Source organism: Vombatus ursinus, unplaced genomic scaffold (genome assembly GCF_900497805.2).
Source record: "Vombatus ursinus unplaced genomic scaffold, bare-nosed wombat genome assembly UNPS02014818.1, whole genome shotgun sequence".
Classification (NCBI taxonomy): Eukaryota; Metazoa; Chordata; class Mammalia; order Diprotodontia; family Vombatidae; genus Vombatus; species Vombatus ursinus.
This window is the reverse complement of record NW_020954596.1, coordinates 35,279,919-35,299,049: the sequence shown is the minus strand read 5'-3', so window position 1 is coordinate 35,299,049 and position 19,131 is coordinate 35,279,919. Positions and strand designations below refer to the sequence as shown.

The 19,131-nt window shown below is 39.4% G+C and overlaps 1 protein-coding gene across 1 annotated transcript in view; it reads right to left on the bottom strand.

Moving 5' to 3' along the window:
* Window positions 1–18,853, bottom strand: part of TBC1D19 (TBC1 domain family member 19) — a 124,786-nt gene extending 105,933 nt beyond the window's left edge. Inside the window, exon 1 of the mRNA XM_027836350.1 lies at window positions 18,700–18,853. Within this exon, the coding sequence (XP_027692151.1) occupies window positions 18,700–18,798 (99 nt within the window). The 5' untranslated portion in view covers window positions 18,799–18,853. The remainder of the gene's footprint in view (window positions 1–18,699) is intronic.
* Between the last annotated feature and the right edge of the window lie 278 nt (window positions 18,854–19,131).

Genomic DNA, 19,131 nt, shown 5'->3' with positions numbered 1-19,131 from the left:
TCTTCAAATGGAAGAAATGTACCCAGGCTGCAAATAGCAGCGTGGTAGCACTCTGTGTCCCAATAGAGCTAAGGCAGAGAACAGAAAAACAGAGAAAAAAGACAGGCCCATGTGTGTGAGACTGTGTAGCATTCACTAAGCCTAAGGAAAAAAGTCCAACATCAGTCCTGTTCCCCCTCAGAAGTCACTTAGGGCAGAGACTAAAGCTGGTAGACTGTGAATTGTTCAGTGTGGAATGAGGCTGAGAGAGCTTTAAGATGCAGCCTCCAGGGAAACTGCCATCAAAAAGGGAGTAAAAGAGAGCAATAGGGGAAAGTAAGGGAAAAAATTGAAATTACCAAAGATCTCAGGAGGTAGAAAACTTAAGTAATGACCTTGAGTACAAACAGATAAGGCAAAAGGGAAGATAATAGAGTTAGAAGGAAAAATGACCTCCAAATCAGGTAAAAGAGTTCAGTTATCTGTGAAAAAATAGTGGAAGACAAAGGAAAGTAATCAATACCAAAAGAGGCAGAGGAGCTTTGTGGATTCCCAAGAGAGCACAGAACCACAGCAGGATGTTCCCAGATGGTTTAAAAATTAAATACAAAATGTGAAGGAAGAATTTATGCCCTGTGCAGCAAAAATAATTAGCCAAATAGAAAAACTTGAATCTACCCTAGCAAATCTCGCCAAAGAAACAAAGGAAGTGTTACTAATTGATAATATAAATACATGGAAGTGAAGAACAATCTTGGAGAACCTAAAAATAATAACAATAAAAGCACGCATGATCTCCATTCAAGCAAAGCATATTAACTGATCTTGAAGACAGGATATATAAAGGCAACTTAAGGATTATGAACAGCATAAACCAATAAGTAACACAAGAACAATGACCAGAACATTTGAACACAAAAAACAAAGTACAGGTGGAAAGAATCCATGGATCATCTAAAAACATCAACAAAAACAAAAACAAAAACATTCTGCAAATTCTAAGACACATACAGTGGTTATTAAATCTAACAATTCCACCGACAAAAAAAAATTCAAGTGGCCAGGAGGAAGCCCTTCATATGAAAAGGAAAACAAATTTGAAAAACACAAGACTAATCTGTACTCCCAGAGGGAACGCAATATGTTCCAAAGAACAAAGGAGCTCAAGATGTAGCTCAAGGTGACCTATTCTGCAAATCCAAGTCTAACTGTAAGATAAACATCCAAAACATTCCTAGAAAGAAAGCCTGACCTAAAGAAATTATTTGCTTCTAACACCCCAGAAAACAAATATAAGAAGGGAAAACAAATACAGCAATCAAAAACAACAAAAATAAGGTGATAATAGAGAGATCATTAAGAGTTTTCTTTCTAAATGTATAGGAAGAGACATAGGTGAAAATGGAACTCAAATAGAAGAACAGAAATATTCTTGGAAAAACAGGCCTGAAACACCATGAATCATGAATCATGAACCTCACAACACTCCATCTAAGGGTGAATCAATGTTTTCTGTGAGATTAAATTACAAAATGGAAGCACACATAAAAAGGGGTAGGAGAGGAAGAAAAAAAATAACGTGATATACCCTAAACAAGCCAAAGGCTAGCAATGAAGATAAAGTAATTATTATAGTTTTTCAGGAAGAAGATAGCCTAGAGCAGGGCTTCTTAAACTTTTTCCACTCATGACTCTTTTTCTCCTTTCCCTAGCACTTCTTGGTGTTGCATGGCCTGAGGATGTGCACAATGCAAAGTGTGCATGCTTTGTGTTCAGAACACAGGCTGCGGTAAAGTACTGCCAGAAACACCTCGGGGTCATTACATGTTCGATTTTTAATTAATTTTTGGTCATTGCACATTCAGAAACCTTTTACTGTCGCCAAATTTTTCATGACCCCATAAGGGTTTGTGACCCACAGTTTAAGAAGCACTGGAGAGGAGAATGAGAGAGGAAGCAAAGGGAGGGATTGAAGCAGGGGAAAGGGAAAGAGGTAATTCTTGTTTTGGCCATGAAATGGGGTAGCAGTGATGAATGTTCCTATGGGAGAACAGACATATACTATAGAGATAAGAGACCTTATAATAGATATGATCTTCAGGAATTTCCTTCCTCAAGAGAAGGAGGATCAGAGCTCCTGGGGACAAAAGACAGTATGTGAATCTGTTTTGCTACCTTTCTTCTTCTTCTTCTTCTTTTTTATTCTTTATTATAAGGAATGGTTCTCTGGGAGAGGTAGGAGAAAGAATACAGTGGAGTATATAAGTGATATAAAATGAAATATGTAAATTAAAAATTATTTTTAAAAAAGAAATTGTTCTCTCCTAAGTCATCAATGATATTGTAAGGTAATAACCTAACCCTGGCCTCTATGCAAGTTGGGTTTTTTCCTTAAAAAGTACTGAAACTATTCTTGAGACACGATTGGCTCAGGGGACTAAAGGCTCAAGCTGTTAACATCACTTTCTGGTTGCCCAAGTACAAAACAGCCATGAAAAGCTCTAAGAATTCTCTGATGTTTGGCTGACAGACAATTATGGACAGCTCAGACAAGGAAGTTTTGCTTAGCTGAATCCACTCAGGACATCCTCTGAGCACATACTTGTTGAATATCCTCCTCCAGCGATGGCTAGATAAATCTCCTTTTGTTAGTTTCTAAATCTACATGCATCTCTTTTCATTCCAATTTTGTACACAAACTATGAGGGGACTGTCCTGAAGCAGGCCTAGCACAGAACAATTGCTACAGTAGCATAGAATTGGAACAGAATGGTCTAGTTGAAGTAGGCAGCGCAGAAGAAGGTTAGCCAAGACTGACCTCTGTGTTTCTACAAGTTCTTCTGTTGATGCCTCCATAAATAGGGTTGCTTACGGAGAGCCTCAACTCGGCAAAATTAGAGGGCAAATTTGCTTGTGGCCATCTAGACTGGTAATTTAGGCCTCTTTCAAATTCTACTAAAACATTTCCTTCAAAGCAGCCAGGAGAGATTGCATTTTTGGTAATTGAAAGTGATTTTCCTTACACTGGAAAGGAACAAAGAAGATTAAGGAAACATGCTCTGCCTTTGAAGAACTATATTGCTAAAGACAGGGGTGGGGAACCTGCAGCCTCAAGGCCACAAGTTGACCCTCTAGGCCCTCAAGTGCAGCCCTTTGACTGAATCCAAACTTCACAGAACAAATCACCTTACTAAAAGGATTTGTTCCCTAAAACTTAGACTCAATCAAAAGGCCACACCCAAGGACCTAGAAGGCCACATGTGGCCTTGAGGCAGCAGGTTCCCCATCCCTGGCCTAGGGGAAGGCCTAGTGAAAGAAAATCCCTTTCAGCTTTAAGGAAGTCATATTTGGGAGTGAATGGTGAAATAAATGTTTGGTTTTGAATGGCTTTTTGGATATGATCATGGAGTTGAACAAGCAGTTCTCAGTCATGTATAACTGTTTCTGGACATAGCCAGTCAGTTAAAGAATGTCATAGGGACCTCCATGCATGAGAGAGTTCAAACCAAGGGAGATTCCTGGAATTTTAAGGTCATCTAATAATTGTGCTTAAGGAAGTGACTGAAGGTTGTTTTTTTTTTTCTTCTAACTTTGCATTTGAGAAGCTAACTGAAATTTATGCCACTTGGATACTGTTGTGATTCTGATTCTTCCCTGAAAAGCACTGAAGGGAGGAACTTGGAAGGACAATGATTAATTCTGCTTAGGAGTCCAGAGAACTTCCTGGAATTGGGGATATGGACAAATGTGTCAATTGCACCTTAGTTCATTTGCTAAGGATAGGCAGGGGTAATACATCAATTTTAAAAGTTTCCTCTCTCATTCCCATGTTGTGAGCTGTAACTAAATCTCAAATGTGCCCTGAAGAGCTCAGATGCTCTTCTAGCAGAATCTAGCAGAAATGGCTCCTGCTTATACACAGTAAAGAGAACATATGTACTGGCCTAGAGGAGCCTCTGACTTTTGAAAAAAAATGTGCTTTGTGTCTTTCTGAGCAGAGGTGAGCAATCCTGAGGACATTCCTGCTCTTAGTGACAGCCTTGTGAGTCAGATGTCTCAGTGATTCCTCAGTGAGGGGCAACTGACAACAGAAGGAATCTCCCGCAATAAAGAAGATGATCACTGACAGGAACAGGATCCCAAAGTTTGGCATAATTGGCCAGTAGCTTAGAGAGTTTATTGAGCTATCTTGTGGTAGCTCCTGACTGCATCAATTATGGGAGATCAGCTGAAGCAATGACATTCTGGCTTGTAGGACTCACCTCCAACAGGAAGGCAGAGCATACCTTAGAAGTAAGAGCACCCACAATGCTCCTGTGAAGCACAGAAGGGCAGGGGCAGCACAGCAGCCCCCAGAACAGGGCTATAGTCCATTCATTTACAAATGATGATACAGAGGCAGAGAAAGTTAAATGCCTAGAGTCTTCCAAGCTAATAAGTTTCTGAGGTGGGATTTAAAATCAGGTCTTCCTGACTTTAAGTCCAATGTCCTAACCACAGTGTTATACTGCCTTTCATGTTGTCTCCTCCATTAAAATGTAAGCTCCTTGAGCTCAGAGACTATTTTTGTTTTATTTTTGTATCCCCAGTATTTAGCACAGTGACTGCAACATACTAAGTGCTTAATAATGTACTGATTGACCTTTGCCTCAATTAATGAAGCCTAATGTTACATTAGCTTCTTGAGTTACCATATCAAACTACTGACTTAGAGTGAGCTAGAAGAGTACTAAAAACACTAAAATTTTTTGAGATGACTTACTGGTCATACTTCCTCTATCTTGCATTTAAGTTAATTTTTTGAGCCCATATATAAGACCTTACATTAGTCCCTTTAAATTTCTTCTTATCAGATTCATCCAAACATTTCAGTCCATCAAGATCTTTTTAGACCCTGATTCTGTCAATTGCATTAGCTTTAAGCTATCTACAAATAGGATAAACATGCTATCTTTGCCTCTATTAAAGACACTAATGTTAATATTAAATAGAATAATAGAGCGATACCCATACACAAATTGCCCAGGCACTCTAATGAAAACTCCCTTCACTCATTTATTCCACCTCTCTTGTTCACAATATTAGCAAGGGAGGTGATGTCAAATTCTTTGCTAAAATCCAGCAAACTATATCTAAGCACTGTATATTGATTTACCATTCAAGGATTTAACACCTATTAAAAGAGGAAATGAAATTAGTTTGGCATGACCCACTTTGCCTCAGCGATCACCACTTCCTTTTCTAGACATTCACTATCTCTTTAATAAAGCAATCTAGATGTTTGCTGAGAATCAAAATCAAATTCACTGGTGTATAGTTCCATACTCCACTCTCCTTTTTTGAAAATTAAGACAATACTTGCTCTCCTCTAGTTCTATGTCACCTCTCCTGCTCTCCACAATCTTTCAAAGATCACTGACCATGGCTCAGTAATATCTGCCAGTTTTCTCAGTATCCTGGAATATGGTTCATCGAGGCCTGGTGATAAGCTCATCAAGAGAAACCCTGTGCTCTCTTATCATCTCTCTATCTTTGGTTTAAACTTCCTATTGGTCATTTTTGTTCTGTCCTATCAAAGGCAAAGATCATTTTTCCAGCCACAGGGAAAAAAAAATCAGCAAAATAATAGTTCAATGAGTTGCTTGGCCCTCACTCCAACAGTTGTTTTTCATAGTCCCATCCACCTTGGGCTGTAATACTATTTTTTTTATCCTCCTCCTTTTCCTAAAATTGCTAAAACAAAAGCACCTTTTTTATGTCCATGGCTTTCCTAGCCACCCTCACCTTATTTTGAACTTTACTGAGAGTCGTTAATAATATTCTTACAGGACTTGTGCTATGCTTTATTAATTTTCTGAGAAACATCAAGTGGTAGAGGTTGGCTAGTATGTAGAGTACATAAAGGGGAAGGATGTGAGATAAGTTAGAACTACTTGCTTCCATCTTTTGTGCATGTCTTTTAAAAACATAAATTTATCAAAAGTAGGCCAAAAAATATAAAAGTAAATATTATTAATGCTATCAAGGAACAGGCACTCTGATACATTGTTTTTTTTAATATTTAATTAATTTATTTTTAGTTTTCAACATTCACTTCTATAAGATTGAGTTTTAAATTTTCTCTCTCTCTCTCTCACTTCCCCCCCACCATGGTATACAATCTGATATAGGCTCTACATATACATTCAATACATTCATGTTTAGTTTATTTTCCCATTAGTCATGATGTAAAGAACAATTAGAACTAATGGGAGGAACCACGAGAATGAAGCAATGAAACAGAACAACAAAGGAAAAGGAGAGCAAATAGTATGCTTCCATCTGCATTCAGACTCCATATTTCTTTCTCTGGGTGTGGATAGCAATTTCCACCATGAATCTTTTGGAGTTGTCTTAGATTCTTGCATTGCTGTGAAGAGCCAAGTCTATTAAAGTCAGTAATCACACAATGTGGCTGTTACTATGTACAATGTTCTCCTGGTTCTGTTCATTTCACTCTGCATCAGGTCATGTAAGTCTTTCAAAGTTTTTTTGAAGTCTGCCTGCTCATCATTTCTTATAACACAACAGTATTCCATTACATTGATATTCCACAACTTGTTCAGCCATTCCCCAAATGATGGGCATCCCCTCAATTTCCAATTCTTTGCCACCACAAAAAGAGCTGCTATAAATATTTTTGTACATGTGGATCCTTTTCCCGTTCTTATGATCTCTTGGGATACAGACCTAGAAGTGGTATTGCTTGGCCAAAGGGTATGCACAAGTTTATAGCTTTTTAGCATAGTTCTCTCTATTGCTCTCCAAAATGGTTGTATCATTTCACAACTCTACCAACAATGTATTAGTGTCCCAATTTTCCCACATCTTCTCCAACATTTATCATTGTCATGTTTTGTCATGTAAGCCAGTCTGGTAGGTGTGATGTGGTACCTCAGAGTCATTTTGATTTGCATTTCTCTAATCAATAGTGATTTAGAACATTTTTTCATATGACTATGGATAGCTTTAGTTTCTTCCTCTGAAAACTGCCTGTTCATATCCTTTGACCATTTATCAATTGGGCAATGACTTGTGTTCTTATAAACTCTAATTCATTGTTAAAGGTATTATACATTGGTACAAATGTTTCAAAGAACTTGATAATATACAGTATGAACCATAAAACTTTTTAAACAAGAATCTGTGTCAAGGAATTAAAATTTTTAACTTAATAAGTAAATCTTAGGGAGGTACCTGAAGCTGGGAAAAGTTAAGTGACTTGCCTGTGGTCACATAGCTATTAAGTTTCAGAGACAGAATCAGAATAAGATTTCAGAGACAGAGACCAGGTAATCCTCCTAACTTTATCCACTGTGTTATGCTACCTAGGAAATGAATGTTTTCCTTAAAATATCTTCAAAAGGGGGGGAAGGGTAGAGCCAAGATAGTGGAGTAAAAGTAGTGACTTGCTTGAGCTCTCCCCCAAATCACTCCAAATACCTGTAAAAAATGACTCTAAACAAATTCTAGAGTAGCAGAACACACAAAAAGACAGAGTGAAACAAATTTCCAGCCCAAGACAACCTGGATGGTTGATGAGAAAGTTCTGTTGCACCAGGCTGGGAAGGGAGCACAGTTTAGCGTGGGCTGTGCAGGTAAAGATAGGACAGGCCTCAGGAGACTGAATTACTGGCAGCTGTGGCAATTTCCAGTCTTCTCAATGCACAAAGACAACTTAGAAAGTCAGTAGGAAAGGTATGTTGGATCTGGGTGAGAGAGGAGCACAGTCCGGCCCTCACCCTGGGGCAGCGGTGATGGTAGCTACTTCCAGAGTTCTTGGCCCACAGACAGTGGGGGGAATTGGGTGGCAGATCAGAGGGGGATTGCAGGGATGTCTTTGCTGGAGTTGAGGAAAGATTCTCTTGCTTTGCCCATACTTGGATCTAGGTTGCAATTCTGGTGGCAGTCCTGGGGCAAGAAGGAGCACTACAGGGAATCTTCCTCACAGTTCCAAGGCAGAAATGAGTGCTTGTGGTCACTCATAGACCAGAGCATGGGCCAGAAAAGGAGTAAACACCTCTCCTTTGATCATACCATCTTGGAAGAACTGAAAATTTACAGGTCCCTAGAAGTATCTCTCTGAAAACAGCTGCACAAAACCCCTGAAACTTGGGACAGTACATTCTCCACACTGGAAGCAGACCCCTACCTTAACAAAGAGTTTACAACTCAAGTAATTGGCTGGGAACATGATCAAACAGTAAGGGAAAAAACTCAGATTACAGAATCTTATTTTGGTGACAAAGATCAAAACATACAACCAGAAGAAGATAACAAACTCAAAGCTCCTACATCCAAAGCCTCCAAGAAAAATACGAATCAGTCCCAGGCCATGGAAGAGCTCAAAAAGGATTTTGAGAAGCAAGTAAGACAAGTAGAGGAAAAACTGGGAAGAGAAATGAGAGTGATGCAAGAAAATCATGAAAACAAGTCAACAGCTTGCTAAAGGAGACCCAAAAAAATACTGAAGAAAATAACACCTTAAAAAATAGACTAACCCAAATGGTAAAAGAGGTCCAAAAAGCCAATGAGGAGAAGAATGCATTAAAAAGCAGAACTGATGAAATGGAAAAGGAAGTCCAAAAGCTCACTGAAGAAAATAACTCCTTAAAAACTAGAATGGAGCAAATGGAAGCTAATGATTCTATGAGAAATCAAGAAACTATAAAACAAAACCAAAAGAATGAAAAAATAGAAGACAATGTGAAATATCTCACTGGAAAAACAACTGACCTGGAAAATAGATCCAGGAGAGAGAATTTAAAAATTATTGGACTACCTGAAAGTCATGAACAACAACAAAAAAAAAGCCTAGACATCATCTTTCAAGAAACTCTCAAGGAAAACTGCCCTGCTATTCTAGAACCAGAGGATAAAATAGAAATTGAAAGAATCCATGATTGCCTCCTGAAAGAGATCCCCAAAGGAAAACTCTTAGGAATATTATAGGCAAATTCTAGCATTCCCAGGTCAAGGAGAAAATATTGCAAGAATCCAGAAAGAAACAATTCAAGTATTGTGAAAATACAATCAGGATAACTCAAGATTTGGCAGCTTTAGGGATCAAGATTTAGGGATCAGAGGGTTTGGAATATGATATTCCAGAGGTCAAAGGAACTAGGATTAAAACCAAGAATCACCCACCCACCAAAACCAAGTATAAGCCTTCAAGGGGGAAAAATAGACAGCCAATGAAATAGAGGACTTTCAAGCATTCTTGATAAAAAGACCAGAGCTGAATAGAAAATTTAACTTTCAAATACAAGACTCAAGAGAAGCATCAAAAGGTAAACAGGAAAGAGAAATCATAAGGACTTATTAAAGTTGAACTGTTTACGTTCCTACATGGAAAGATGATATTTGTAACTCATGTAACATGCCTTTCTCAGTAATAGGATAATTGGAGGGAATATATACATATATACATATATATATATGTATATATACACACATACATATATATGTATGCAGAGGACACAGGGTGAGTTGAAGATGAAGGGATTATATCTAAAAAATAAAATTAAGGAGTGAGAGAGGATTATACTGGGAGAAGGAGAAAGGGAGAGGCAAGAAAAAGCTTTTATAGTGGAGGGAAAGAGGGGGGAGGTGAGAGGGAATGAGTGAATCTTATTCTCATCAAATTTGGCTTAAGGAGGGAATAATATACACACTCAATTGGTTATGGAAATCTATCTTGCCTTACAGGAAAATGGAGGTGGGAAGGCAGCTAGGTGGCACAGTGGATAGAGCACCGGCTGTGGAGTCAGGAGGACCTGAGTTCAAATATGGTCTCAGACCAGACACTTGACACTTACTAGCTGTGTGACCCTTGGTAAGTCACTTAACCCCAACTGCCAAAAAAGAAAAAGAAAAGAAAAGAAAATTGGGGGGGGGGAGAGAAAAAGAGCAGGGGAGATGACAGAAAGGAGGGCAGATTGGGAAAGTGGGTAATCAGAAGCAAATGCTTTTGAGGAGGGACAGGGTCAAAGGAGAGAATAGAATAAATGGGGGGGCAGGATAGGATGGAGGGAAATATAGTCTTTCACAACATGAGTATTATGGAAATGTTTTGCTAAACATGTATAGACTATATTGAATTGCTTGCATTCTCAATGAGGGTGGGTGGAAAGGGACAAAGAGAAAATTTGGAACACAAAGTTTTAAAAATGAATGTTAAAAATTGTTTTTATATGCAACTAGGAAATAAGATATATAGGCAATGGGATATAGAACTCTATTCTACCCTATAGGAAAATAGAAGGGGAAGGAGGTAAGAGAAGGGGAGGTTGGTGACAGAAAGGAGAGCAGATTGGGGGAAGGAGTATTCAGAATGCACACCCTCTTGGGGTGGGAGGAGGGGAGAGATGGAGAGAAAATTTGGAACTCAAAATCTTGTGGAAGTGAATGTTGAAAACTAAAATTAATTAATTAATTTTTAAAAAAGGGAAAAAAGAACCTAAAATACAGAAATACACATACTTGTGCAAAAAATTCACTTGCTAGATATATCTATAATGATGATGGGGATGGGATCCGAACTCCTAAATGGAAAAGACTACATCTTTGGGATCTGGACCCCAAAAAGGAAAAGCCCCTGGACTTTTCCTCTGGCATTTATTTGCCTGAGGGACCTAGCCCATCCCAGTCAATAATCCTTTCAACTGTCCTTTCATTGTGGCCCCGACCCAGCCTAACCCTCAGCCCAACCTCCAATTCTATTACCTCTGACCCAGCCTACCCCTTCATTGTCCATTACCTCTGGACCACCTCAGACTACTTCCCACCCTTACTCCCATCTAGACCCCTTCTCTGTTATCTCCAGGTTACCCCAGGCCATTTGCCACATCTTGATCCCATCCAAATCTTCCCACAATCTTTTTCACTGTTAAAAAAGTCAGTCTGGCCCCTACCAAATGCGCAGATTCTTAAAATCTAGCCCACTTCTATTGGTGACACAATAGACCTTGTCTCTGACTGAAAGAAAGCTTGAGTGGCCAAATTCTTTCGAAGCCTCACACCCTTTGCCTTTGCATTTTGGGGTTCCTAGCATCCCCAGACCACAACAATAACAAAATATTGTAAATAAACTACATGTCTGACAATTGGAAAATGGCTAAATAAATTATAGCATATTAATGTAGCAGAGTAATGATACCTAAAATAAAAATATGAACATAAAGACATGAAAAGATCAATATGAAGAGATACAAAGTGAAATTAATAGAAGCAGAACAGCATTAACTACAACTCCGCAATTTTAAAAAGACAATTAAAAAAATGCAAAAAGTAGCAGATTTTTCTCATGGAATTGGAGAGAAACACACATTTTCTAGATTTTCTGTTAATTTGTTTGATTCTACACTTATTATAAAGTTTTATGTAAGATTCTACATTTTATTTTGTATACTTTTTAGTTGTGTTTGATGATGAGTTTTAAATTTATAATAAATTTTAAGAAGTTTAAGATGGTCAATGAGAAGCACTAGAAGCTTCTGTCCCTGAATCAAAGCTTTCTTCCCTTTTCTATCAGTCCTCCAAATTAATATTCCTAAATCTCAGGCCTGACCACTTCACTCCCCTTTCAAGAAGTCTCACTGGCTTCCCACTCTTATTATATTAAACTACAAACTCCTAAATTTGGTATTTAGAATCCTAAACAAGGCTGAGTACATAGACATTTCTTCCTTCTAGTCAAACATCACTTTCTAGTCAGCTTGTGTTTCTTTGTGTGTGTGTGTGTGCGTGTGTGTGTGTGTGTGTGTGTGTGTGTGTCTGTGTTTCTTATCTATAACATTCCATCGGGTTCCCCACCCCCTCAACTCTATGCCTTTACATGAGATTTTCTAACATCCCTAGATTATCACTGACAACAATAAGAATATTAAGTGACTAAAAAAGTATTTATCATCTACTGGTTGACCTCAAGAGTCTGGACATAAAAAAAGAAAGTCTCTGTCCAGAACAAATTCACATTTTATTGAGGTGGGATACAATGTCACATAGAGAAGTGAGTACAAAATATTTACAAAATAAATACAAAGAAAATGGATGAAGTGAGGAGGAAGAAACAGTAACAAGTGCAATCAGGAAAGGCCTAGTGAAGGACACAGGCCCTGAGATGAGCCCTGAAGGCAGTCAGGAGTTCCAAGAGCTAGAAATGAGGGGAAAGCACAGAAGCAGAATATCCTGGACGAGAACAGCAAAGCAGGCCTTTGTAAGTTTAGCAGAGTTCATGAGACAAGAGTAATCTGGAACAAGCCTAGAAAGATTGACATCCAAGGTCTTTTTACAATCTTCATCCAATCAGAAAAATGTGAATTTTATCCTAGAGATGATAGGAAGACGCAGAAGGTTCTTGAGCAACAGAGTAGCATGAGCAGACTTGTGCTTTAGGAATATTATTTTGACAGATGGAAGAAAATAACGTATTCGGAAGAGAAAAAGTTAGAGGTAGGGAAACCAATCAGACAGCGCTTGTAATTCTCTAGATAAGAGATGAGGGTACAGATGGATGGATGGATGCAAAGGATGTAATGTAATTAGAAGAGTCAAGACTTAGCAAACAGCTATATATGGGGGTTAACTCACTTGAGGGTGAGAGAGGGTTAAAAGTCAAGGATGACTCTGAAATTGCAAATGTGTATGACTAGAAGGATGATGGTACTCTTGAACAAAATTGAAAAATTAGGAGGACAGGCGGGATTCAGGAGAAAATATAATAAATTTGGACTTGAGTTTGAGATGCCTTGGGGCATCCAAGTGGAAATGTTCAGCAAGCAATTAAAAGATACAAGAACAGAGCTCAAAAGAAAGATAGAGGACCAGATATATCTATTTGGAAATCATCTAAATAGATGATAATCAAACCATGAGAGATGATGAAATCCCTCAGAAGCATGAAGAGAGAAAAGAGGACTCAGGACACAACTGGGTCACCCCCATGCCTAAGGAGTGGGATATTGAGGATGATTCTGCAAAGGAGACTGGGAAGGGAAAGCTATTCAAGTCGAATGAGGATCAGAAGAACAATATTATGAAAGCACAGGGAGGGGAAGGTATCTAAGAAGAGACAGTGGTCAATAGTGTCAAAAGCATTTCACTAGGTGTGACATAAAAATAGATTTGAATTAGCTGATGAGCTTTAGTCATGCCCAGTGAAGCTCATACAAAACCAGTAATCAAGTTCACATTCAAGTGCCTGGAAACTTAGAGGTAAAAGACATTCTAACCAATCATCTGAGAAGGAATTGCTTGAGTGGGGGGAGAAAGAAAAGAATCTCGGTCTCCCTCCTGATAAAAGGAGGGCCTTGTGAACTTTGGAGGACCAGAAACTTTAGATTTTTTTTTCCATCAGAGTCCTAGCAGTATGCCTGAAATAGCCATCAGTCAATCAGTCAGTAAGTATTTATTAAGCACCTACTATGTGCCAGGCAGTATACTAAGCATTGAGGATACCAAAAAAAGGTAAAAGTCAGTCTCTGCCCTCAAAAGGCTCATAATAAAATAGGGGAGACAACATGAAAACAACTATGCACAAATAAGGCATATACAGGGGGGATAAAGGAAATTATCAACAGATGGAAGGCACTAAAATTAAGAAGGTAATGGCAAGATAAGAGTGTGAACATTTCTGTAGCTGAGTTGGAGTGGAGTCATGGGAACTGAGGAATGGAGGAACTGAGAAGATAGGGTGTTTGAGGTAGCATCAATAAGTATGTTGAAGTCCTCTAGAATGAGGGCAGGAGTTGTCATAAACTATGAACCAGGCTTGAACTCATTAAACAAAGAAGGAAAGTGTCCTGGGAGACAGTAGATAATAGCTACAAGACTCTTGCCTGGATGATAAATTTGGATTGAATGAACCAGAAAGAACAGGTTCCTGAGTCAGTGATAGGTAGTAGTTTCTTCATCAGGAGCCAACACAAACTAGACATACACCTAAGAAAAAGCACCAGGACTCTACAAAGAGTCCGGCACAAAGTTACAGCATGCTTGGGAGGGACTTCATGCACAGCCCATGACAGGGAGAAAAGGGCCAGCAACTAGGAGCTGTGAACCACCCCTTTGCCATATGGGCATTCTAAGCTTGAGCCCACTTCCCTTGAACTCCAGATGTACTTTGGAGAAAGCATTATAGACTTTGGGGTGAACTGTGTGTATGTTTATGTATATTATATATACATATATACATATATACATAAAAGTCTATCTGTATATATATGACACACAAATATATAAAAGAATGTATACATATGTGTATGTGGCATATATATGTGTATATATATATATATATACACATACATATATGGAACTAAATATTCTTCCTAAACTACCTTAGTCAATATTCCTGCCTAAAAGCTAAATTTTAAAAAAGATTTTTTGGGGCAGCTAGGTGGTGCAGTGGATAGAGCATTGGCCCTGGATTCAGGAGGACCTGAGTTCAAATTGGGTCTCAGACCCATAACACTTACTAGCTGTGTGACCCTGGGCAAGTCACGTAACCCCATTGCCTAGCCAAAACAAGTAAACAAACAAAAACAAACAAACAAAAAAAATTTTTTTTTAAAGTTAATTAAGTTTTGGGGCAGCTAGGTGATGCAGTGGATAGAGCTCTGGCCTTCAAGTCAGGAGGATCTGAGTTCAAATCCGGCCTCAGACACTTGACACTTACTAGCTGTGTGACACTGAGCAAGTCACTTAACCCCAACTGCCTCACCAAAAAGCAAAAAAAAAAAAAAAAGTTAATTAAGTTTCCAAAAGCTAACTAACTGGTATCAACTGATAGTCATGGGGGGGGGGGGGGGAGTACAGAAGTGAGGCCTTGTGAGCTACAGCATTAGAAAAACGTTCTCCAACCCATCAATACTATGCCTAGAATTCTTAGGGTGCACATAACAGCTGTCTTTTGAAGATCTAACCTTCTAGTGCTGGAGAAGGTTGAGAGAATAAGTCCAGAACATGTGCTACGTTAAAAATAGGAGATGGTATCACATTAGACACTTTCCTCCAGTATGTGTGGAAGTCAGGGGTTCTTACTGGTGTCTGTCAGTGGATTTCAGGGAGTCAGTCAACTTAGATGGAAAACAATGCCTTATTTCATTATAACTGATTCCTTTGCAATTCTATGTATTTTATTTTGTTCATTAAAAAATTATTCTGAGGTGTCCATAGTCTTCACCAGTTGAGTCTATTTTCCCAGTCTTATTACATTTGATTCTCTTTCCTGCATGTTACAGTCTAGCCAAACCAGCCTTCTCACTGTGTATTCCTCCCAGGTGGTGCTCCATCCAGTTCCTGTCTTGAGACCCAGAATGGACTGACTCTCCTCACCTCTTCTACCCCTTAGAATTTTTTATTTGCTCAGTTCCAATGCCACCTTCTACATGAAGCCTTTCCCCTGCTACTAGTGTCTACCCCGCAAAGTTAACTTGTATCTATGTTAAATCTATTTTGTAAACAAGTAAGTTGTCTCCCTGAAAGAAGATAAGTTCCTTGAAGTCAGAGGCTGTTTCACTTTTGTCTTTGTCTCCACTGCACTCAGTCAGTTACTTACACACACACACACACACACACACACACACACACACACACACACACAGAGAGAGAGAGAGAGAAAGAGCCTGTCACACAGTAGATGCTTAATAAATGATTGATGATTGGTTAATAAAGACAAATTATCTTTAAAAAATACAGATTTGGCCATGCAGGTATATCTGATTTATTTACAATATCACTGCTTGTATAAGTGAACTAAAGTGATATTTTCCAAATCCATGTTGTGTCATTTTTAAGTCAAAGTATGCACATTTAGGATTTTTCCTTGGTGACATTTTTATTCCACTTAACTTGTTACAATCAAATATACTTTCTTTTTCTTTCTTTCTTTCTTTTTTTTTTTTTGGCTAGGCAATGGGGTTAAGTGACTTGCCCAGGGTCACACAGCTAGTAAGTGTCAAGTGTCTGAGGCCAGATTTGAACTCAGGTCCTCCTGACTCCAGGGCTGGTGTTCTATACACTGTGCCAACCACCTGCCCCTCAAATATACTTTTAAATAAGTTTAATGAGATTACTGTGAGTTTGTAGGTAAAGCTAATATTAGGGAGAGAAAATGTTGTATTTTCATTGTCATTGCCATATTTTCTTAGAACAATTTTTAAAAAAAAAACTAAGATCTTAAAACCTAGAAAACAGCTAATAATTGATGGAATCCTAGTTTTGGAAAAACAGAAAAATTCAGATTTTTTTTCTTTAAAACAAGAAAAAGATTTTAAGTGTAAAGAAGGATGTACATGGATACATAAATAATATACATGCTACTACATACACAGGTAGTCCTAAAAATGTCTCTCTGAAGAACCTATTAAACAATTTCACAACATTTTAAAAACTTTAAATGACAGATGCTTAAATTCTTCTATCTTTTTACCCTGGTACTAAAAACAGAAATGATGCTACAGGAAACAGTAAGTCTTGTATTAAATTTCAAATCATGAAATGAACTTCACTTCCAAATAAACCCAAAGTCCAAGACTTGAGATGGGCTAGCAATAATATGTAAGTGGTACCCTGCATCTGGGATGGGAAAAAAAAAGACCTCATGTCAGATTTAATATTACAAGTCTGGGACTCCCACAGAGTGGGAAAGAAAAGTCCCAACAATTTTCAGCCTTCCTCTCGTCCTTACTGAAGCCTGAAATCCCAGCTGAGTGCTTGACCTGGAGCCTCTGAGCTTCTGGACAACGTGAGCAATAATAAGAGACAGATCCATCCCTTCCTGCGGCATGTTCCCTTGGTGTTGGGAAAAGGCAGTAGGTGGGGACAAAAACCACTGGGTCCACCTCAGCTCGACAGAAACTTCTCCAGGACCCTTTTAACAAAGGGACGCTTCTGCGTTACCAAGCAACGGCAGACGCTGCATGTGCTTCCTTCTCCGAGTCCGAAGAAAGCCTAGAGTTTATCATCATAAAGGTTCCACAAGAGGAAAGGAAACTAAGCCAGTAAGGCCAGAAATGTGGTGCTTTCAACACTTTGATACAGTCCAGACTAAAGAGTACGCCCATTTTGCCTTGCAATTGCCCTTGCAGCCCAAGAGCTCTTCCCAGACTAGAGCAACAGAAAGACAACAGCTTTTAGATTAAGCAGCCATTAAAACTAAATAAAATTTAAAAGTTAAATCTGTACTCAAGTAATGCCTCTCTAGTATGGCATTTATTTACCATGTCACAGACCTGGTGCCCACTTCCCAAAACAGTGCAACAGGAAGTACCATACATTTTGCATGAGGGCTGTCCCAAAAGTCATAGGGCAGTTTTAAACTAGTAAAACGTAAAACTTCAAGCTTTTAAGCTATATTAAAGCTTAAAACTGCCCTATGACTGTTGGGACATCTTGTATCTACCTCTTTCATTAAATATCAAATAAAGTGTTTCCCATGTCCCCATGGACCCTATTCTTCTGGTATATTACCAGTCCTCTCCTGAAATTGTTTCTACCTAATCTTCACGGGATTTTCATTTTTTTCTGCAGTCCTGGGTTTTTTTTTTTAATTTTAAAAAATCGAGGCACTGCTACTAGTGACATCTCATATCCTTTTTAAAATTAATTTTTTAAAAATTTAATAAAAAAATTTTTTTTAAAACAAACATAACACCAGAGATTTTCTCCCTTCTCATTTCTGCCTCCTGGCTTCCTTCAAGTCCCAGTTAAAATCCTACCTTCCACAGGAAGCCTTTCCCAAATTTATTCTGTGGATAGCTCGTTCGTAAATAGTTTTTTGCATATCGTTTTCCTCATTGCACTGTGAGGTCCTAGAGAGCTGGAATAGTCTTTTGCCTCTCTTTGTATCCCTAGGGCTTAGCACAGTGCCCGGTACACAGTAGGCCAAAGCTTAATATTTTTAAGCTACTTAACAAATGTTTACTGACAGACACAAATGAATAAACATAAGTTTATACAGGACATGCAAATGGTATGGTAATCTTCCCTGCTTGCAAACCCAAGTACTTTTAAAAGAGCTGAAGGAAATTTAGTGCTCTATAATTCAAAAGCAAAACTGGGGATTTGTTGAAGGTTCAAAGGAGGGACAGAACTGCAAATATTCGAAGGGCAGACAGATTTTTCTTTAAAATTTATCTAGAAAGAGTTGAGCAAAAACTGAATGACCTTGCCGTCTTCACCTATTCACAAATTTCATTGCCTACAACCTCAAAGTACAGATTCAAACACACGCATCAGTCTTTCCTTTTTAAATCAAAGAATTACATGTGTTCTTAATAAGATGCAACATCTTGTCGGCGAGTGGGGTAAAACGAATAGGGGAAGGTGCTGAGAGGTTGCACCGGGAGTGGACTGGACCGACAAGCAAAGGTGACCGCCCGCCCCGCCTTCCCCTCCATTCATCCATCCCCCGAGCCCGGACTTTTCGCGGGAATGCAATTAAATGAATGCACTTGCCTCCCCTTCTTCCCCAGATTAATAAACAAAGAGGCCCCCGAGGCTCCAGGGCAGCAGACTCAGCTTCCAGGGCCCACCCGCGCTGCCACCCAGCAGGCGGAAGGGGACAAAGGCGCGGCCCCTGGATTCGGAAACCCTGAGGTGGACACTGCAACAAAGAAGGGCAGACAACGCCGGGAAGTCCCCGGACAGGACCGGGCCGGGCCGGGCCGAGCCGTCACTCACCCAGGCCTGGCGCTCCAGCTGCGAATAGAGCCGGGAGCCTTTGAGCTTCTGAACAATATGGGCGATGGTCAGGGACAGATCCTCCTCCTCCTGCAGCATGTTCCCCGCACTGTCGGCCAGTGGCGGTCGAGGCGAGGCCGAGCCGCTGCGGCGGGGAAACGGGACCCCGGGTCCGAGGGACTGGCGGGGACGCCAGCCCTGGTGGACGCTACACCGGGACTCTGCGGGCGTTACCAGGCAACTGCATGGGCGGCCAGTCCGTCCCTCTTAGAGTTCCCCACAGCCCCGAGGCCCGGAACACAAGGATTCCGCAGTCTGCGAAGGGCCTACACGTTAGCTCGAAGCAAAGAATTTAAGAAAAGAAGGAAAGAAAGAAAGAGAGGGAGAAAGAAAGAAAGAAAGAAAGAAAGAAAGAAAGAAAGAAAGAAAGAA